Source organism: Astatotilapia calliptera, chromosome 17 (assembly GCF_900246225.1).
Source record: "Astatotilapia calliptera chromosome 17, fAstCal1.2, whole genome shotgun sequence".
Classification (NCBI taxonomy): Eukaryota; Metazoa; Chordata; class Actinopteri; order Cichliformes; family Cichlidae; genus Astatotilapia; species Astatotilapia calliptera.
The window spans coordinates 3,352,825-3,375,235 of NC_039318.1; the positions used below are offsets into that span (position 1 = coordinate 3,352,825).

A 22,411-nucleotide genomic window follows, 5' to 3' on the forward strand; every position below is an offset into this window, starting at 1 on the left:
GTGGAATTTTTCTCGGTAATTTTCAGGCATGTGTTTAGACAGTCAGTAGTTCAGCAAAGCACGTGGACAGAAGTCTTAGCTGTGCTGTGGCGCGTGTGTTGTGTGTGTGTTTGGGGGGGAGTGCCTGGGAAGCAGCAGTTGTCTGGGCTTTACATCCTGTTGTGAAAGTGCAAGTAAGGTTATTTGCATGTCTTTTCACCGAAACGTGTTTGAAATGAAGACGCTAATTATTCTCAGCGCATTTGCATTCGTTGATAATCAGATAAGCTCGGAGGAAAGCTTGTTAGCTGGCTGCTTATTCTCCATTCATTCTCGGCGTAGGCCGCATGCTTTCTTTGTCAGAGAGAAAAGGCTAGCGGTAGCACAGTCTGCTGTTAGCTAAACTTGTTGTTTAACATGGCAAACTTCCTAATAGCTCATTCTGTTGCTGTTAAATTATATGCATGCATTAATTTTACATCAGCTGGTCGCCAATTTCTACAATGTGTTGAATTTAAAGCACTCAACCAGAGACTTGCACTGAAATAAAAGCTCATCTCGCTTCCGCTTTGTCAGAAAATGTGATTAGGATGTAAATAGTCACATTGAAGTCGGCCATTGTAAGTCTAATTCTCGGCATACAGACATAGAGAACTAGAAAAACTTACTGTACGTATTTATTGCTCCTCTGCACTGTGTTTATGTTCGCTTATTTTCGTTTTACGTATGTTTATGCGATAGAAGGACTTAATTTTATCCAAATTGTTAACTGTCAAACATAAACATTGATATCAGCAGCATCTGTCCAGTATTAGTTACTTTTATTAATAATACATTTCAGATGTAGTTAAGACGCTCCGCAAGGTTCTGAATGTATCCCTGAGCATCTTTGAATATAATAACATAAGTCAGCAACTGCCGATCATACTGGTGAAATTTCTTCAAGAAGTCTCTGGTGTACCTGCTACCTTTACAGTGTTGAAACCTTTTCCATTTCCTTCTATTGTTTTTTTTCTTTAATTTCCGTTTCTAGTTTGTTGGCCTTAATCATGTTTACAGCTCTGTATTCAGCCAAACAACCTATATAAATGCTCTGCTAAATCAATCTAGTTTTAATTTATTTGAATTAAAACTTGAACTAACGCTGATTTTCTGAATTTGTCTTGATTCAGAAAAGAGCTGGTTGCAATTATCCAGAACACAGGATGATCAAATCAAATCAAAATCAAATCAAATCACTTTTATTGTCACATCACATGTGCAGGTACATTGGTACAGCACATGTGAGTGAAATTCTTGTGTGCAAGCTTCACAAGCAACAGAGTTGTGCAAAATACAATAATGTAAACAAGCAAAATACAAGAATGGCTACATCTGAAACTAATAAATATATGTACAATATATAATAGTATATGCATTTCTGGATGTGTATACTAAATATTTTTCTACGTGTGTGTGTGTGTGTGTGTGTACACATTTTACAAATTAAATAGAGTAAACAATAAATAAAATATATAAAAATATACAGAGTTGATTGTTTCAGACTGCTGTGGCTTACATTTTAAAACGCTGATTACGTGTACACAAAGACATAAAAGTGGAAACGCAACAAATCCTCAATGTTGAGATTGTTTTCTATTATGTATGAGATTCCTTCCTGTGTGTCCTGCATACTGGTGCAGCATTTGACCTTTGTGCACTGAACAGATGCATTACTTAAATGGTTCTTGTTGTGTTTTTCAGCGGTGCCTGTGGTGTTGTGTGTCTGCGAGGTGTGCTTGCCGTCCGAGTGAGTTCAAGTATGAAGAGGGGCAAGAAGGCAGAAGAGGCAGCTGCGGAAGGAGAAAATGACACAGCCTCTGGTACTACCAGCATGCCCTGATGAACTGAAATGGATTTTTCCTTTACTATAGATAGATTTTCCAACATCATCTATTATCCAACCCTGTGCTATTTGTCTTTCATTTCACAGCTCCTTCAAAGAAAGCAAAGGCAGCCAAGGAACCAGAGGCTCCGATACTGTATGATGACCCTCCTGACAAAATGACCAGCAAAGACGGACGCAACGCAAACATGAAGATCACGTCGTGGAATGTGGATGGGCTGAGGGCCTGGGTTAAAAAGAAGGGCCTGGATGTGAGTTTGCTGTCTGGAGAAGCATTAATTAGCTAGTTTTGAGACTGACTGATACTAACAAGCACATTTGTCTTTTCCCAGTGGGTGCGAGAGGAGGATCCAGACATTTTATGCCTACAGGAGACAAAGTGTGCAGAGAAAGCCCTCCCTGCTGAAATCACCTCAATGCCTGAGTACCCTCACAAGTATTGGGCTGCATCAGGTGACAAGGAGGGTTACAGTGGGGTGGCTATGCTCTGCAAGACTGAACCCATCAAAGTGACCTATGGAATTGGTAAGGGGGAACTTTGTGTTCTGCTTAGTTATTTATGGTGCCTAGAAATGGCAAAAAAACATGTACAGCAACATTTTAAAGATGTGTAATCTTCTATGTTTGAAGTAAATGATTATTTTAAATTATTAGTGGATAACAGCAAATAGGGACTGTTTAGCATGAAGCCCCATTGGTAGTTTAGAAGGTCCTCCCATAATGAGCACATTGTGTGATTACCAGATTCCTGCTCTTGAAAAACTAATGTTTTTGCCTTATCAGTATAAAATTTTAGATGAAACCAACAGAGACATTTTTAGTATGCTTTACCAACACATTAAACCTATACAAACAGTTTAAGTACTGGTGAAGCAACTGACTTAATTTTGACTAATATTCTAGGCAAAGAAGAGCACGATAAGGAGGGCCGTGTCATCACTGCCGAGTTTCCCAGCTTCTACCTGGTGACGGCATATGTGCCAAACGCTAGCAGAGGCCTTGTTCGCCTTGATTACCGCAAAACCTGGGACGTGGACTTCCGGGCGTACCTGAGTGAGCTGGACATGCAGAAGCCCCTGGTGCTGTGTGGAGATCTCAACGTTGCTCACCAGGAGATCGATCTGAAGAACCCCAAGGGGAACAAGAAAAATGCCGGCTTCACCCCCGAGGAGCGCGAAGGCTTCAGCCAGCTACTGGCGGCAGGTTTTGTCGACAGCTTCCGCGAGCTCTACCCCAAGCAGACCAACGCCTACACCTTCTGGACCTACATGATGAATGCCCGCTCAAAGAACGTGGGCTGGAGGCTCGACTACTTTGTGCTGTCATCCTCTCTGTTGCCGGGCTTGTGCGACAGCAAGATCCGCAACAAAGCGATGGGGAGCGACCACTGCCCTATCACTCTGCACATAGCTGTGTAAGTTCACTCTGAGTTCAACAGGCTTTACATAACCTTCAGTCTGTTCATACGTCTGTTTCAACTTGTATAATCCGGTCACTCTGAGGTGTCTTCTCTATGTGCTGCTCAAACTCACTCTTACAGTAAAATCAGCGTTTCATCTTGGTAGTTTAGGACATACTTTCTTGTACTTTTCCCCCCCTCTCTACATAAAATGTCCTTCCTTCCTGTAACTGAATTCTGTCCCTAAATGAGATCCAAATTTCTTTTGACAATTTTATAACAAATGCAACACTAAATAATCAAAATGTGTAAGCTAATTTTCAGGAACTGCCAGATATTTGTTACTGTGTAAAATGAATCAACTGCTGTTAAAAGAAAATAACGTGTCTTGTTGTAAACATTTTTTTCCCCAAACCTTGGTTAAAGTTTCTGTTGCCACACTTACCAATAAAAGACTGAATTTCTATAGTACCTTGTTACTTTTATTATTTGAGGAATTCAAGCCAAGATGACAAACAAACTTCTAGTCAGTGTGTTTTACCTGCAACACAATTCAAATGCAGTCAATACAATGAAAATCATTTCTATGGAAACTTCATGACGTGTGTCCTCTGATGCATTTTCAGATTATAAGACTGCCTGAAACCCTTCCCACATTCTCCGCAGACATAAGGTTTCTCCCCTGAATGTGTTCGCTGGTGTCTTTTCAGGCGGTTGGCACTCAGGAAGCTCTTGTCACACTCGTTGCAGGCGTATGGTCGGACTCCGGTGTGGTAACGCAGATGGATAGTAAGGTAGCAAGACTGAGTGAACTTCTTGCCACAGTGGGGACACTGGAAGGGCTTGTGGCCTGTATGGAATCGTTCGTGCTTCAAAAGCTCTGCGTGGGAGAAGAAACCCTTCCCACAATCAGAGCAGAGATACGGCCTCTCACCTGAATGCGTCAGCTCGTGTCTGACAAGTGTTGCCTTGTACACAAAACTCTTGTCACACTGTGAGCAGCTGAAAACGTTTTCTCTGGTGTGGCAGCGCTCGTGTTTCTTCATGTTGCGTTCTCTCTTGAAGCTCTTGCCGCAGAAAGAACACATGAATGGCATTTCCTTGGAGTGGATCTTCATGTGGCTCAGAAGACCTCCCTTGTAGAGGAAGCCCTTGCCACACTGTGTGCACATGTGTGGCCGTTCTTTCTGATGAATACGCTGGTGTGCAGTAAGAGCTGCTCGGTAGGCAAAGCTCTTTCCACAGTTGCAGGTATGGACTCGTTCCTCCTGGTGAGTCTGGAGATGCCTGTTGAGGTAGCTGGCACAGCTGAAACTCAAATCACAGCGAGGACATTTGTAAGAATCCTCTGACTTGCCAGCATCCAGGCTGTGGGTCTTTAGGTGCCTCACCAGTGCTGACTTCCAGGTAAACGCGCGCCCACAATCTGAACACAGGTACTCCCCATTTTCCATGTGGGTGCTCTTGTGCTCTTTCTGAGCAGCCAGGGACTTGAAGACTTCCCCGCAGATCACACACTCGTACTGGCGTCCCAAGGTATGTGTCTGCTTGTGCCTCTCCAGCGACTGTTTGAAAGAGAAATGGCGCCCGCACTGGGAGCACGAGAAGGGCTGCTCACCTGTGTGGATGCGCTGATGGGCTTTTAGTGAGGAAAGGAACCTGAAGCTTTTCTCGCAGTCTGCACAACTAAAATTTCCCTCTTCATCTGTGAGTGCCTGAAGAACTGACTTGTCCTCAGTGATCTCAATGGAGTGAACGTCATAGATGTGCTGCTGATCCTGTGCTTGTTCTGAGTGATGGAAGGAGCACTCAGGACAGGAGAAAGCAGCCGATGAGCTGTCTGCTGCAGAACCTGACAAAATGATCATAAATGAGAGTAAAAAAAAACAAAACATACTAAAAATAAAACAAAATCAATGTTGGATAAATTGTTATAACTTTTGTGTTTTAACAGTTGCATGCTTTTATATTTTTTGTTGTTTAATAAGGTACTTCAGGCTTATTTTCACTGCTATGCACTATAAGAGGCCACAGATACGCCTAGCCGGTGACCCTAAATGCTATTTGACAGTTATATAAAGCATATTGAGGTGACTTGTTTTGAACAGCTCTATATAAATAACCCTTGAGTTAAAGTAAATCGAATGACATGATTCAAAGGTGACGAAGCTTCATTAGATATGTCATAATATAATACTTATACTAAAAAAAGTTGACTTTGAGGGGGTCAGGTGGAATTCAAAGTAATTCAATTTTTTTTCTAGCATTAACAAACTAAGCTCTCCTGTTTCCAAGTAGTTCATTATGTGGCAGCCTGACTTCGCACTGGCTTCATCAATCCTACCTTCATGTACAGTTTTTAAAATTAATTTAAGACTGTACCGATAACTATACACAGCAGGAATATTGACCAGGACAAGGTGAACTGGTTGTTCCACAGTTGAGGATAAACCTCCAGATGACCTTGCTTTTGCTGTCAGATCCCCTGTGCCATGAAATCACCTGCCCAATGAGCCAATCCTAACAGAATCAGTGACCTCCTTGATCACTTCTCATGCACACCCTTGTAGATTTGCGTTTATGTGATTTGTATTTTATGATCGCCCTTTCTTTTACTATTTCAATTTCTTAATGGATTTTTTTATTCCTTTATTAGTGTGCTTGCGTTTTTAATAAAGTTATAATTTCTACATCTATCAATACTTTGACATTTATAATATTATATAAATATTATAAATAAACTTTCTATTCAATCTTATTTATGAATTGTTCTCTCTGGGATTTTGTATTAATGGTGCAAAGATTCAGTAACTCCAAAATGCTAAAGAACACTTGCTCTCATTAGCATCCTTCGACGAGACCACAGGTGACCCATATGAGTGTTCTGCACTGTAAAAGAAAAGAAAAGAGACATTAATCAAAAATTATTTTAATCAGCCTCTTTCCCATTATTTTTATACTCAAGTGTACAACTACACTTGTAATAAAAAGTGTAAGCAAAACAGGATGTTATGTTTCAGAGAGCATGCATCATGCCACCACAACAAAATCAGGAACTAGCTAAACCATATCTAAAACATGACGCATCAAAAGCAAGTTTTTACCAGCTTAAAGGCAAAGGCTTCAGTGGAGGAGGGTTTGCACTCGTGATCTCTTTCCTGCTTTTAGTCATCATTTGCTTCTGTAAATTTATCAGCTGGATCTTCATGGTTGGTCTGCGTTTGCGCCCACTTGTACGGACCTTGACTGGAGTAATGACATCATTGTCAGGTTCAGAGATGAGACCCTGAGGCTCTCTGCCCTTATGTTGCTCACCGTCTGGGCTGCAGTTATCATCTGCCTGCACCTGGCACTGCAGTTCAGAGAGTTCAACATTAGCCTCACTGATGTTGGCCTCGGCCATCGCAAAGTCTTTCCCATCTTCACAGCGGTCTGTAGGCACGTCTGCAGTCTGCCCATCAGTGTGAGTTTTTAGATGCCTCGCAAGCGACAGCTCCCAGTTAAATGTCTTGTTGCACTGCTGGCAGGTGTAAACGTAGTCTTTCATGTGCGTTTGCTTGTGCTCAGTGCGTGCTGACAGGGAGTTGAAGATCTTTCCGCAGATGAGGCAGTTATACTTGCGCCCAGTTTTGTGTGTGTGCCGGTGTCTGTCGAGGGACTGCCTGAAGGAGAAGCAGCGGCCACAGTCGCTGCAACGATGAGGGCGCTCCCCGGTGTGGATGACTCTGTGGGCAATTAGTGAAGACGCAAACTTGAATTTCTTTTCGCAGTCAGGGCAGTCATGCGGCCCCGCAGGCATTACAGGCTGAGGGGATGCCAAGTCAACCATGTTCACTTCTGAATGGGCGTTTGATTTTTCTTGTCTTTCTTTCTCATCTGCTTCACCTGACCCCTCTTCCTTGGCTCTCTCTTCAGCAAATGTGACCAATGAATCTTCAGCCACTGCATTAGCACCTCTTCCTTCAAAGCAGTGTTCTCCCATCAGCACTTCAATATCAGTGCTTGGACCCAATTCAACCTCTGCATAATCAGTCACTGCGATTATTTCAACTGCAATGTCATCCACAAATGTCACAGTGTGTGCGTCTTCACCGGTACCCTGTGGTGGATCTGACTCGTTGGCCTGTTCTATACATTTTGATCCTCTGCTGGGGAGGACTGCAGAGAGTGAGGAAACGATGCTGTCGCCCATACTTGAAGGTGGAACTGCACAAACGGAATGAGGTAGATTCATGAGTTACTTCCACTGGTTTGCACAAAAATGTAAAATACAATTGATGCGATTGCAAGAAGTGACTAACCATGTTGCTCTAAATGCGCAAGGTTTTTGTGGTGTTGGAGCAGATTTTTCAGATCTGCAGGTTCACAGACTGCATGAACACAATCCTCCAATGCAGAGGATTCAGCTCTGAGCCAGGACACAGTCTGTGGTAAAGGTAATAAATATGCAGTATACTTGAATTAATTACCTAAACACAGGTTTGAACTTCAAAAATAGCTTAAAAACAACCTGAACCATTGGTATTATCAAGTAAAATGTGCCTTTACTGTAGTTCAGGCATTATTAGTACAAGTGATTAAATAAATGAAAAGGCCTAAATCCTCAGAAGTGCAGACAGTTACCAGTTCCTAAACAGTGTTACTAATGCACGTGGCATTATTAGCAGTGACATAATGTAGTTCGTATTAATCATAAACTTTATCTTTTTCCATATGTCATAACAGGTGACACTACAATAAGTAGGTTTTAAAATATTAGGTCACAGCTTTCATTTAAGAGCATTAATTTGTTACGTGTTGATTCGACCTTTTGCAGTTTTCTACACATCTATAATACAGACCCATACAGGATCCTAAAATTACAACAGGTGTAAGATTCATCACTGGTTTAGGACTAAGAATGCAGAAGCATTTTAATAATAATACTATTATTATTATTATTATTATTATTATTATTATTATTATTATTATTATTATTATAATATATTTTTAATAAAAATACATTTTTAACTTATTTTGACTCATTTAACATATAATTTATTAGCAGTAATTTCTTGTGTCATTGGGCTTGAAACTTTACTAAAACTGACTGCTCAGAGTAAAATATGCTGACACAGTGAAAGCTAAACAAAGACACCGAGTTAGACAAATACAAGGATACAAGGAGCTCTTATCCATTTACCTTTAAGAGTTAGACAAAAAACACATTTTGTGAACTGATGAGCATGAGCATATAGTGCAAAGACTACTGGAATAAATGCTACATGGACAGAAAGTTGTAGGTTTTCAACCAGTTTTGTTGTTTGGATTTTATGTACATAACCTTTTTATTGTTATTGTATATTAAAAAATATTTTAAAAAATCTTTAAAAAAAATCTGAAGCCAGATGGCATAAATATATCCTGGGTATACCGAACTTGCTTCATAGTACAGGGCCAATGACTCTCTGCCTGACTGAGGCTTCAGAATTTTCCCAGCAACTATCATCAACCTCGAGCAACCAAACACAACCAGTCAGGAACTAGTGATGGGATTTTAGGCTCTTTTTGAAGAACCGGCTCTTTCGGCTCGGCTCACTAAAAAGAGCCGGCTCTTTCACAAAAAGAATTACTAATGTAAAAGAAAAAAAAAAGTGGTTTTATTTATATATAAATATATACAGTGACCCCTAGAGACAAAGCACATACAAACTCCAAAAATCACGTACAAACTCCAAAACACATTTCTAGCATTAACTGAACTTCCAAACCAGAGCTACCTAGATCACTTAAATTACACAATTGAAAGCACATGTGTATTGTGTGTGTGTATTTATACACAAGCACTCATATATGTTCAAATAATTGAAAAAAAAAAAAAGTTCATTTACCTGTTACTACCACACACCAAATCCGGTTGTTGGTACTTGCTGGCTTGTGTAGCCACTAGGTAACAAAAGCTCAACACTGCGCCCAGCATCCTGGAGCACTTCTGTTGTGTTTTGTACGTGTTTTGGAGTTTTTATGTGCTTTGTCTCTAGGGGCCACTGTAAATATACTTTTATTTATTCACTCCACATAAAATGTAATAAATAAATCATATAATACAAAAACCAACTATTTACATTTCAACTTTTAACTATTTAAATTTTCAGCTTTTTCCTTTTAAACAAATTTAAAGTGAAACAACACAAAACACTGCAAACCACAACACAATTAAATATAAATTAAAATACGAAAACAAAAAGAAGATGCACATTCTCTGTCATATGGGCCTGCATGAATAAACTTTCTGAATCCTTTATCATCCGCAAATGAAAATAGTTGTAGATGATTACTATACCTTTCTAATGTGACGTTGTTGTCCCTGGCTCTCTTTCCCTCCCGCTCTGTTCCTGTGCTACTGAGAGTGTAACTACTGCCCCTCCCCCCTCTTCCCAGCGCAAAGCACAAGGCTCGCGTGCGGAGTGAAGTGGAAAAAAAGTGCGAGAGAGAGGGTGAGAGAAAGAAAAAAAAAAACCCCCACGACTCCCAATAAGGTGCCGGCTCGCATCGTTCACTTCAAAGAGTCGGCTCTAAGAGCCGTTTCGTTCGCGACCGACACATCACTATCAGGAACACTCATTTTTCGCTCATGACCAGTGGCTACAAGATGATTGTGGACTGGTCTTTAGGCCTGAGTGACTGGGGCCTTATTCACTTGATCCTACATTGTCACCATGATTGTCCAAAATGGCAGACAACTTAATGTCACATCTCTATAAAATCTCAATACATCACTATCACCATGACTGTAATAATAAACACAAAGTAGAATTGCCAACTTTCTGACATCAAAGACTCAAATTACTGAAGCTTCATATATGCTGTATTAAACTGCATTAAACTTAAGAGCTGTACCAAATAGCTGTAAACATACAATTAATTGGGGTGGGGTCTTTTTGGTAATTTTGTGGGAAACCTCCATATAACACTTCCTTTATATTACCACATCAGTATTTGTACAATGATCCTATATAGTGACTCACTAAATCATAGTGATTTATTGAACAAATTTTATTGTTACACACTGTATTTATCAGTACAACACCTCTCACCTGCTCAACGTCAGGAACAGGCAGCAGTTGAGCCAGTCGACAGTAGAACTCCCAAAACAGCGTCTGCAGATCACGGTCATACTGAGATCCAAACTCTGCAGGAAAGACTTCCTGTGATAAAAACAATGTTACTGGAACCCAAATAAAAACCACACCCAGACACTGCAGCAGTGTAATATATTATTTTAACATTTTAACCCCTAAAAATAATACATTTTGGATATTTTGTTTCTGTCATCATTATTATCTTTTATGGCATTTTCATTCATGCATTCTTAATTACAGTAAACAATAAAGAACATGGTGTATTGTAGCTTGATAACAATAATGACAACAGAAATCTGCTTCATATGAAATTTACTGTCACTACAAATAACACAATTGGGTGCATTTGGTTTAACGGGTTGTAAATTATGCTGCCTCACCGTGAAAAAGTCTTGTCTCTCTTCAGGGTCTTTGAGGAGAGTCTGAATCAACTCAAGAAAGGTAACTGTAACATCCTCTTTTGAGGCTTCTATCTGCAACACATGTATAAAAATTATGTTCCTCATAAAGCCATGACTAAGTGGATTAAGGGTCAAACACAGGTGTGCTGAATATGAAAACTTAATCTGTGTATAAACACTCACATCTACCAGGGTGGTGTGCGACGATTTAACCTTGTCCAGGTAACGCATGATAAACTCAGGTTTCACAAGGTCTTCATTTCGACACAATTCAAGAATATACTGTTTAAGGGGAAGAAAAAAAGTAGAAAAGCCCTTTGTTCACAGCACAGTTTACTAGTCATGTAGTTTATCTGCATCCATGAGGGTGATGAGCCTAAAGCCTTATTTTTTTTAAAATAACTATCATTAGTACTCACTCTAGCTCTTAACCCTAGGTTCAGTTGAGTCCTGTATTTGCACATTAGCAGCTCAGGGACCATATCCACCACCAATGAGACAAACTCTGCCACCTTCCAGTAGTTCATCACGTCCTGTTTCTTTAGCACCTGCCACATTGACGCTGTCATAAGCTGCAAAGGAGATACCAGAAGGCGCAGTGATGCCAGAGGTAATGAGTCACCTGTAAAGAAAAAGAAACCACTAAAATCTGTACTTCCATTTATGCTTAACCAAAAGCCCATCGTTTCAGACTATCCAGTTTTTTTGTTGTTTTTTAAAAAAAAAAAAAAAAAAGGTTGCATGTCCTGTAAAATTTAATTAATAACAATGAAATGTAATTATGCAAATAATTTACATCTTATATTTAATTGAGAATAGGACAAAAATTGTATATAGACACCATATTGGAAAATCACATTAGCTTGTGATGTTAACGATTACATTACACCAAAATATATATATGATTTTGGGATGTAAACTTTAAGTTATCATTTACAGTTACTTCCGAGACATTATGTGATTTTTTTGTATTGAATAATAAAAAACGGTATAATCAATAAAACAAATATGGTGTTAGACAATAATATTATGTAGTTCACAGTGAGCAAAAGCGTTTTCGTTCATTACCTACTGGAGCTTTTTGTTTTTGAATGCAACCTCCAAGTGAATGTTCAACAACAACAATGTTTCTCAAACTCCGTTACCTTCATTTCCCCCATGTTTGCTACCTAGTCTGTACATTCAGCATTCACGTTCATAAGACATGCTGTAAAATTATTTGTCAAGGTAACCTTAGCACACAGGAATAAGACAATAAGCTAGCATACAGAGCTAATTTCAAAGGTATGTTGTATACTTAAGCTAATTTTGCTAGGAACGAATCCCTAAATGTCTGCGTTAACCCAACTGTGACCTGCTCCTAATTGTTTAGAAAATGTGTTTTAGTGTGTTAAGTGTTCCTCCACAAACCGACCTCTGGAGGTGGCCATTAAAACCCCTGAATCCATCTTCTTCTCGGATCGGTGCTGAAAAGTTTGATTAGCTGCTATTAGCTGTTAGCCTGACAACTACCCACACAGCCAGAGGAAGACACAGCTCTGAACGCGGTCGTTATCCAACTGGAAGCTCTTTTCTAAATTAAGCGAGCTGCTAGAGGAAAAACGTATGAATATTAAAAACACACATATTTACATCATACATGTTGCATTTTTGTTGCTAAGGGCTTCTTCTTCTTTATATATATATTTTTTTTACGTTACGTTACATTCTTCGTCTTGTTACCGCCATCTGCTGGAGATTCTTTGTATAACGTCCCATGTTCCCCCAAATAAACTTCTTTTGCCCCCCACCCCCTTGTTGTTGTTTTTTTTACAAATAACACTGATGACAAATTATTATATTTCTAAACTTAATATTTTCATACACATAATTTAGACCTCATAGAACTGAATCCTTGGGGCTATTTCACACTCGTTGACATTACAAAGTCCCAGACACCACCACACAGCTGTGATTATGAATGACTGGCTCATATTAAGCCGCACGACGTCTTCATGGAGTCTGCTGAGTGTGTTCCGTCGGCTCTGGGGCGCTTACCTTTCAATAACACCGTATTGAAAAAACTACCAATAGATGACTCGGACCAACCCGGGTCTCGGGTGGTGCCAGAGGCTTGTTTCTCCCGAATTCGGGCTCTCCAACCGCTGGTCCGACCTGTTTTTGTGGCACTATCACAGTCAGCGCTCTCGCTACTGGGCCTGAGTGCGCAGGAGGTGCTCAGCGATCCTCTGGGTCCGGAGTATATGAGTGGCTCCAGGCTGTTGCCAGGCTCCGAGCCAGCGGCGCACTGCTACAGCGGGCACCAGTTCGGGCTGTTTGCGGGTCAGCTCGGAGATGGGGCTGTGATGTATCTCGGTGAAGTGGAGTCTTGTGCACACGGGAGATGGGAGGTTCAGGTGAAAGGCGCAGGAGTCACACCTTACTCCAGGTATTGTTTGCTTCCCACATATGTGGACACCACGTTTTGGGTTGTCTAGACCAAAATACTAATCTCAGTTTTCAAACATTATACAGACTCATCTCATGGACAAAGTTGATATTTATACATCCGGGACCGTTTTTCTTCTTGCTAAATGATAAATAAGGTCACTTCAGTAAGTGACATAGCAAACATTAGTATAGCTCACGTGAAAGCGTTCACCCGGGCAGAGCTGCTTAAGAGATTAACTGCCTGGCACACATTAAATGCTGCTCAATAGCTGTGTGCCTGTTACAAATAAGCGCACCCAGCCTTTCCATCTTATTTGATTAGTGTAGGGGTGTTCAATTAAATGTTAAGGAGGTTAAACAGAGAAAGTTCCCTCTAACAGAGGTCGAAATAATCATACTATTCCAAAAGTGTTATATGCACAGCAAACATCTGACTGTCAACTAAAAGAAAGAAAGTAGCTATAATTCAGCAGTCTTAATCCATTATTTATTATTATTTTCACACTGACCTGGGGGTAAAGAGCTTTTGAAAAGGTTTTCTTCAAATTAAAAATAAATCAGTAAATAAATAACAAAAGGATGTAGTTTTTCAATCTTTCCTAACCACATTTCTAGCACTCGAAGAAAAACTTTTTTCCCATGGCTTCCCAGTGGATGAAGTTAGCTTAAAAAAATCACCTTTAAGGACCATTGGATGCAGCTGAAGTTAAGGGGGAAAGCCCCTCTCAGATTTTAAGAATTGTGCTAGTATTATGACTTGATTGGAATTGATCATAAATTATCTCAGCCTTTGTTTGAGTTGCTAAAATAGCTTGGCCACTTGATGGTTACTGAGAGCTGAATAATCTGACATATTTTTGGATTTTCTCAGAGACGGCGATGGCAGGAAGGTGCTGCGCTCCAGCATCAGAGAGTTCCTTTGCAGCGAGGCCATGGCTGCCTTAGGGATACCCAGCACTCGAGCAGCATCCCTTGTTACCTCTGACCTTTATGTCAGCAGAGATCCACTCAACAATGGCCAACGCATTCTTGAGCGCTGCTCAGTTGTCCTTCGTGTCGCTCCTACATTCATCAGGTTGCCACACAGGAAGCAGTATAGAGAGAAAAATATAAGTAATAATGGTGTTTTTAAAAAACAGATGCTATCATGGCTCTTTCTCTCTTTTTTTTTCATTTTTGAAGGTTTGGCTCTTTTGAAATCTTTCTGGGCCGAGATGAATTCTCAGGTCTGCAGGGTCCCAGTGCCGGGCGGGATGATATCCGTGCTCAGCTGCTGGATTATATTGGTGGCACTTTTTATCCTGAAATTCAGCAGGCTCACAGCATCCGGAAAGACAGGAATTTGGCTTTTTTCAGAGCGGTGAGAACTAACAAAAATTTCACGTGTTTTACTCTCCGTTTAGGTTGGTTCATTCCATGCTGGTGTGTCAGTTTTCAGTTTCTGTTTATTTTCAGGTGATGACGCAAACTGCTAGGCTAGTGGCCCAGTGGCAGTGTGTTGGCTTTTGCCATGGTGTCCTTAACACAGACAACATGAGCATCCTGGGTCTTACCCTGGACTATGGCCCCTTTGGCTTCATGGAGAGGTATGCAGCGGAGAGTAGAAGCCTTACAGTCTAACTCTGCAGTGTTTGGAGGCATAGTAACTGAAAATTACATTCTGTGCTTGTATTATATGATACATGATGACCGTCTTTCTGTGTGTCAGATTTGATCCAGACTTTGTCAGCAATGCCTCAGACAAAAAGAGGCGCTACTCGTACCAAGCACAGCCATCTGTGTGCCGCTGGAACCTGGCTCGCCTAGCTGAGGCGTTGGGCTCTGAGCTTGATCCAGCAGAGGCAGGAGCCGTCCTGGATGAATTCATGCCCACGTATAAGGCGTTCTACCTATCTATCATGAGGAAAAAGCTGGGCCTTGTAAGAATAGAAGAGGTAGAGGACCGAGAGCTTGTATCAGATCTGTTGCGTGTCATGCACAACACAGGTAAAAAAAAAAAAGGATTCTTGGAAGCCTAATCATTAAGCTACCTATATGTCCTCTCCCTCTCACTCTGTCACCATTGTGCCTTGGTATTATGCCTTCCAGGTGCCGATTTCACAAACACCTTCCGCTTGCTGAGTCGTGTCCCCTGGCCTGAAGAGGGCGATAGTGAGAGAGCCACTGTGGGCTCAGTGGTGGACCTCATCCTAGAGCAGTGTGCCTCTATTGAGGAGCTAAAGGTGGCTAATAAGCCAACAATGGAAGATCGGTGAGGGGGTGTATGGTGGCTGATGTTCTTTTCATAGAACAACCAGAACATGTATATAAGATCTGCCAATTGCCCACCATATACTCCCAATGTTACTCGAATCCTTGCTTACCACTGTAGTTTCAAATCGTTACATCTGTTCTTCTTTTTATATGCTAGCAATTCGGGAGCCAATCTTACCAGGATAATCTGTAAGTTAAAGCTAAGTTTTCTGGTATTTTAAATGGGTATATTGTGGAGGACTCAAATAATGTATATATGGAAAAACCAAGAAGCACTAGAGGTGGACTTAACCCTGGAGAACCCATGGGGTCAGAGCCGACCCCATTGGTTTTCTAGGGAAACCATGGGGTCAAATTTGACCCCAGGGTTAAAATGAACTTTAAACATAACCATGTCTCTTTTTAGTGAACTGGCAATGATCCTGTCTCTGGCACAAACCAATCCACTCATGTATGGCATGGTGGCAGACAGCCCAGGTATGACCGAACAGCTTGAATTATTGGGCCGACTCAAGGAGCTCGTCGAGACCAACCAAGATGACCTTAAAAGGAAGCAACGTGATGACTGGATCCACTGGATTGGTCGATACAGGTATGAAAAGAAAGCCAGAATTTTTTTTTATGGCTTCTACAAAAGCGGCTGGTGCAGCACATTAATTGAAAAACTGATTTGGTCCCTAGATCCCCCAATCTGCAAGAGCACTGAGGGTACTTGTGATTGATTGTGTTGCACTCTGATTTGTTGGAATAGCATCGCTGATGAATGTTTACCAGAAAAACTGAAAAGAAGATGCAAAACAAAAGAATAATTGTTGTACTCTACATCAGCGGTCTCTAACCTTTTTTGCACCATGGACCGGTTTATGTTCAGCAATATTTTCACGGACCGGCCTTTAAGGTGTAGCGGATAAATACAGCAAAATAAAACCAGTATAAAACCAAAAAAATTTTTTTTTTCATAACACACAGGAAAAGACCCAGGGAAACACAGTTAACAATAAAAACGATAAAAACCATGAATTTTACACCTGAGCCTCAACTTTCGTGGCCCGGTACCAAACGACTCACGGACCAGTACCGGTCCATAGCCTGGGGGTTGGGGACTGCTGCTCCACATCCAACTCATTTTATATTGTGGGCAGCACACATCTTCACACACCCCCGTTCTCTATTATCTATTGGGGCGGATGGGCTGGGAGAAGGTGTTAGCTGTCCAATTGGGGTCTGGGATGTGAGGCCTCCCTGCTGCTGCAGAGCTGGGGGCAGTCTGCTTGCCTCCACCCCAGGGGAAAGGGTAACACCTCCTGGGTCTCCTGGGTGTGGTTTCCCCCTCTGGGGGCGAGGGTACCTGGACCTGGGGTATAGAGTATGTTTGGGGAGTGTGATTGTGTGTGCAATATGTATTTGTGTCTGTTTTTACATTGGGTGAGTGCCAAGTGTTTGTATATGTGTGCATGAGGGTGGGAATGCACATTTGTGTCTGTGTGTGCCTGTTTGTCTGTGTCTATATGTCAGGTCGGGTCTCAGACTCCACCTCTCTGGGAACATCTCAGGCCCTCCAAAGTATGGAGGCCTATCTCCCCTCACCACACTCCCTGCTGGTTGCTGATGCCCTCAGGCGTGGCACATACAGTCCTGCTGTGCACTTATGGGAGAGGGGTTATGTCAAGGCCTTGAATGGATGACCTCCAGAGCCGGACTCAGATAGCCCATTCCTTTGCCATTAATGGCCTGACTACCTTCAGCACCGCTGGGATGGAACAGCATTATTTATTTTATTTTAATTTATTATTTATTTATTAAAATGTTGGTGGTTCTTGGTGTCTGGGGCTGGCTGCTCAGGTATGTACTGGCTGGATCTCCTCCATGCCTGCTTGATGCCCTGGGGGACGGAGCTATGTCTCCCTACACCATCTAGTAGATCATTACATGGAGAAACCTTTTGAATACAAGCGCGGTCATCCACACAGGTGTGCACACAGGTGTGCACTGTTCATAGACACAAACTACACCTTTCTTGGCTGCTACCTCAAAGCACATTGTGCTGTTGGTCCTGCGTGCTGCAAAACAACATTCAATATTTAGTATTTACTGTTATTTACACTTAGCTAGATTAATGCGATGGTGTTGTGTGGCCTCTCCCTTAGAGATAGGGTGAGAAGTTCGGCCATCCGGGAGGGGCTCAGAGTAGAGCAGCTGCTGCTCCACATCGAAAGGAGCCAGCTGAGGTGGTTCGGGAATCTGACAAGGATGCCCCCTGGGCGCCTCCTGGGTGAGGTGTTCCAGGCATGTCCCACCAGGAGGAGGCCCCGGGGCAGACCCAGGACACGCTGGAGAGATTATATCTCTCGGCTGGCCTGGGAACGCCTTGGTATTCCCCCGGATAAGCTGGAGGAGGTGGCTGGGGAGAGGGAGGTCTGGGCCTCTTTACTTAGGCTGCTGCCCCCGCGACCCGGCCCCGGATAAAGCGGATGAAGATGGAGATGGATGGATGGTGTTGTGTTTATTATGTTGCGCTTTTTTTTTTTTTTTTTTTTTTTTTTTTTGCATGTTTTCTGTCTTTTTTTTCTCTCAACAGGTGATCCGGGAGATTTTCTTTCTTTTTAAGTGTCCTTTCTCACTGTCCCTCTTCCCCTCTGTTTTTCCTTTTCCTTCATCTTTCTTTCTTTCTCCCTTTCCTATCCCCCAGACATGTCTGTCCCGTTTGTAACAACTGAAAATAAAATAAATAGTAACAACAAACGTTGATCAAATGGACCAATACAGCAAGGCCGTGATTTATCTATCTATCCATCCATCCAATATGAAACAAAAAGCTTTTTCTGCTTATCCAGTTCAGGGCTGTAAGGTGGCTGGAGCTGTGAAAGGCTGAGTACATCCTGAACAGGTTTCCAGTCTCTTGCAGAGCTCACACAGAGAGACTGGCAACCACCTGGGCTCACATTCACACCTAAGGGAAATTTAGAATTGCCAGTTTAACCAAACATGTATGTCTTGGGACCATGAAAGGAAGCTAAAGTACTGGAAAGAAGCCACATATAAATAGTACATGCAAACACCGCACCACAGTGCTGCCTAGCTAAATATCTGTTCATGCTTATTTACACAATGTTTCAGATTGTATGAATCAGCAGGAATATCTGTTTTACCCCCATCATTTTTCTACCATCTTGCTTTTTTATGTGTTTAAATCTCAGGATGCGTTTAGGACGGGAGTGTGATAGCACAAGTGACTTACCTGTTATCATAAAGGAGCGACTCAAAGTGATGAACGGCATCAACCCCCGTGTGGTCTTACGCAATTACATTGCTCAGAATGCAATTCAAGCTGCAGAAAAAGGAGACTTCTCTGAGGTTAGGCAACTTTTTTTTTTTCATGAAACTTTAATGTAGTCCTTAAGTAGTGAATTTCTCATTGAAGTGCTTGTTTACCTCAGCATTATTGTTGGAATTAATTGAAGTGAGTACAAGTCAGTTAAATTGAGTCCGTCACTAGGTGGAGAAAAACATGTTTCAGTCATCACCTGCCTTGTTGCATGTCTAGCAGCTGTTTCATTTCTTTGAGTGAACTTATTGTACCTCCAGTTACAGGTCATTTAAAGGTTATTATCAATGTGTCCTGCAGATTGTTAGGGTTCTCAAAGTTCTCAAGAAACCATATTCTGATCCTGAAACTTTGTTTGGACCTGATGGATGTGGTGAGATGGAGCACAGTGGGGCGGAGCTTGATGTCGCATATGACGGGAAGCCTCCAGCCTGGGCACAAACAGTTTGTGTCACATGATCCTCGTAAAGCCTCCGAGGCAGGTGGAGGAAGGTCTGTAGGACAGCAATTTTACAAGCAAATGATATCTGTTGTTGCCATTTTGTTATCAACAACTCACTTATTTTCCATTTTCTTCTCAGACTGTATTTCCTGCTTCCTGTTAGGAGGATGTGATGCAGTCCTCTGTGTTCTGGTGTTCATTGTTGTGCAATTAGTTTGGTATTTGTGTGATCACACACTTTTATTTCAGTGTGCAAATGTGTCTGATGAAAAGACTAAAAAATAGACAAACAGAAACGTCACTGCTGATGAAGTATGATGGCTCAGGCTACCAGTCACACAATGATCTGCCTGGGCTTGAAACACAAATGAACATCAGGATATAGCTTAATAGTAACAAAATGAAGAAGTTTAAATTGCTGAACATGATATGATTAGTGGCATAAGCATGTGAGAATTTGTGGGTATTAGTTAATAACAATATATTGTTTGTTAAATAACATGATTTTAGACCTGTTAATTAAAGTCCCAATAAATCATTTGCAAATAATAGCCTGTATACTTTACAGCATTTCATTCCTAATTATTTTGTAATTTCTCAAATGTGTTTATTTTTTATCATTTGTTCACTATAATCATGTACATGTCTTACATTTACTCAGAAATAGTAATAGCAATACAGATAGATGACCGTTAGTAAGAAAGCCAGTGTGATTTAGTTACATACCATCTAGGGCAGGGGTCTCAAAGTCCAATCCTTGAGGGCTGGTGTCCTGCAACTTTTTCATGTGTTTTCATGTTGCAAAACTTCTGAATAAAATTAGTAGGTCATTAGCAAGAGTATAGAACCTGACTGCATGTTTTGAAGTGGCAACCCCTAACCCTACTCAAGTAAATTGAAGTAAATGTAAGTGTTTGGAAAAATGTACTTCTAAAAGTACTTTTATTGCAGCATGTTCATTCACTTATGCGCTGCTGTAACATGAATCAAATGACTAAATTGCCACCTCAGCATGCAGTCAAGTTCTATTGAGTCTTGCTAATGACCCTACCAATTATATTCAGAAGTGCTGCAACAGGGACACATGGAGAAGTTGCAGGACACCAGCCCTCGAGGACTTTGAGATCCCTAGATTCTAGGGATAATGGAGCACAACAAGTAGATAAAGGGAGTTCCTGTTCCAGTCATCAAATCATGGTATAGCCAGTTTTTCAATAAAGTAGGATTTATTTAATCATATTTATATAAGACAAATGTAAAAATAATCACAAGCATAGGAATGAGGACCAGGAGGGAAACACAGCTGGGACTAATCACACACACACAAACACACTTCTCAATTGAATTGAATTGAATTTTATTTATATGCCACCAAATTACAAAAACAGTCGCCCCAAGGCACTTTATATTATAAGGTATATAAGGTAAGGCTTATAACAATCAGGTCAGATTCAACTTTTCTGACAACAATAAAGTGAAATCTTACCTGATGTCTTTCATAAATTTATAATGTGAGTCACATTTATTTGTACAAAGCACTTTATAAAAAGGCATCTTGTCTTTTACTTTACATTATTATTACTTTATTACTGTAAGAAACCCCCAAATCCACATACAACCACCTTCAGTGGACTAGCTGAACCTGTTCTTCCATATACTGTACTGACTTCTATGAAAAATAGGCAGAAAGGGCAGGGGTAAAGCACTTACAGTAAACACCCGGCTCTTAACTGTGTGCAGTGAGAGCAGTTTCTATCTGATTACATGACTGTGAGGTCAGCAGGAAGTGGGTGAGACAACAACAACAACAGCAGACTAGATGAACTCAAAACTGAAAGTGCTTCTGCATTTGAACTCAAGCAGAGGATGGACAGAAGCAGTGCAACTAATTACACGACATGTAACTATGGCCCGTGTTCCAGAGCTGCTTCTTGGGATTTTGGAAGAAATGGTCGATGAGCAACTCAGGACTTTCCACTGGTACCTTTCAAGTAATGTGCTTGAGCACATTACTTGAAAGGATTCACACACATTCCAAAGTCTCGGGTTGATGGGATGGACAGAACAGGCACTGTGGATCTGTTGGTGCAAACATTTGGCTACGATGGTGCTGTTGCTATTACTGAGGATATACTGATGAGAATGAAACTCAAACTGTGGGCTGATACTCTAAAGGAGGATTATAGTAAAGGTTAAACATTTTTTACAGGTACAAACTTTAGTGTTTAAAGTTTGAAAGGCAAAAGAGCTTGGTTACATAACAGCTCTTTCTTTTCTTTGCTTCCTTATCAGTTCCCAGCAATCATGTGGACAAAAGTAAGAATATAAAGGACAGTCACACACATACATACAAGGTAATGTTTTTTTTGTTTTTGTTTTTTTTGCAAATCTCTTTTTATTAGCATTTTGTTTCTTAGTTAGAATTTGATCATAAACTAAATTAAAATTTAAGATTCCTATGTGAAACCAAAACCTTCATGTTGAAAATTTGTAGAGATTAGAACGTTTGTACACATAAAGGACAGTAATTTGGTTTTCCACTGAACCCCTCGTACAGATTATATGCAGGTAGATAAAGATAAAGCACACATATAATAATAATATTAATAATAACAATAAAAGTTACATCCATAAAAATCTACAGGACTACATGTCGTTGTTGTTATGGTTTCCAGATAAGAGACAGTTCTCAGAGAGTAAAGTCAATTCTTGCATCAGAAATGATAAACATTGACCACTTCTTCCAGTTCTGAGTAAAGAGCTGTAGTTTCAGTCGCAATGCGAAAGTTAATTTTTCCATTATGTATACTTTTTGAATTATGTTTGTCCAGTGAAGGAAAGTTGGGGCCTCAGGCTTAAGCCACAGCCTGGTAATGGCTTTTCTTGCTGCAGTAAGAAGAATCTTAGTTAAATATAAGTCCTCTCTTTTAACTCTATCATCAATATTTCCTAAAAATAAAGCAGTACAATCCTCAGGGACCTTGTAACCAAAGACTTTTTGTAAGGTATCATTCACTGTTTTCCAGAATGGGTTAATTTTAGAACAAGACCAAAAGATATGGGAGTGGTTAGCTGCCATTTCACCACAGTTTCGCCAACAAGGGTGCTGTATGCCCAACTGCTTACTCCTAATGTGAGGAGTGATAAAAAACCTAATAAGACATTTCCAATTAAAT

The 22,411-nt window shown here is 40.9% G+C and overlaps 3 protein-coding genes across 8 annotated transcripts; 2 read left to right on the forward strand and 1 right to left on the reverse strand.

The window, feature by feature from the left end:
- Positions 1-69: 69 nt before the first annotated feature.
- On the forward strand, positions 70-3,731 carry apex1 (APEX nuclease (multifunctional DNA repair enzyme) 1). Its single transcript, XM_026147151.1, has 5 exons — positions 70-173; positions 1,723-1,841; positions 1,952-2,115; positions 2,197-2,389; positions 2,768-3,731. Exons 2-5 carry the CDS (start codon positions 1,781-1,783, stop codon positions 3,280-3,282), a joined length of 933 nt encoding a protein of 310 aa, XP_026002936.1. The 5' UTR covers positions 70-173; positions 1,723-1,780; the 3' UTR covers positions 3,283-3,731.
- LOC113009072 (zinc finger protein 11) lies at positions 3,724-12,865 on the reverse strand. 6 transcript variants are annotated; one of them, XM_026147146.1, is made up of 10 exons: positions 12,200-12,530; positions 11,205-11,407; positions 10,969-11,067; positions 10,765-10,857; positions 10,340-10,450; positions 7,565-7,688; positions 6,579-7,469; positions 6,368-6,509; positions 6,100-6,152; positions 3,724-5,115 (listed from the first exon to the last, which is right to left on the reverse strand). In XM_026147146.1, the coding sequence occupies exons 1-10, from the start codon at positions 12,231-12,233 to the stop codon at positions 3,848-3,850; spliced, it is 3,018 nt and encodes a 1,005-aa protein (XP_026002931.1). In that variant the 5' UTR covers positions 12,234-12,530; the 3' UTR covers positions 3,724-3,847. The 6 variants fall into 6 exon arrangements, with proteins under 6 accessions (XP_026002931.1, XP_026002935.1, XP_026002933.1 ...); XM_026147150.1 differs by lacking the exon at positions 12,200-12,530 and adding an exon at positions 12,823-12,865 and having other exon boundaries at positions 6,368-7,469; positions 11,205-11,357; XM_026147148.1 differs by having other exon boundaries at positions 6,368-7,469; positions 12,418-12,529.
- On the forward strand, positions 12,605-19,734 carry LOC113009073 (selenoprotein O). Its single transcript, XM_075410356.1, has 11 exons — positions 12,605-13,213; positions 14,087-14,290; positions 14,398-14,575; positions 14,671-14,801; positions 14,924-15,201; positions 15,304-15,437; positions 15,626-15,657; positions 15,875-16,060; positions 18,666-18,822; positions 19,094-19,285; positions 19,375-19,734. Exons 1-10 carry the CDS (start codon positions 12,780-12,782, stop codon positions 19,259-19,261), a joined length of 1,902 nt encoding a protein of 633 aa, XP_075266471.1. The 5' UTR covers positions 12,605-12,779; the 3' UTR covers positions 19,262-19,285; positions 19,375-19,734.
- The last annotated feature ends 2,677 nt before the right edge of the window (positions 19,735-22,411 follow it).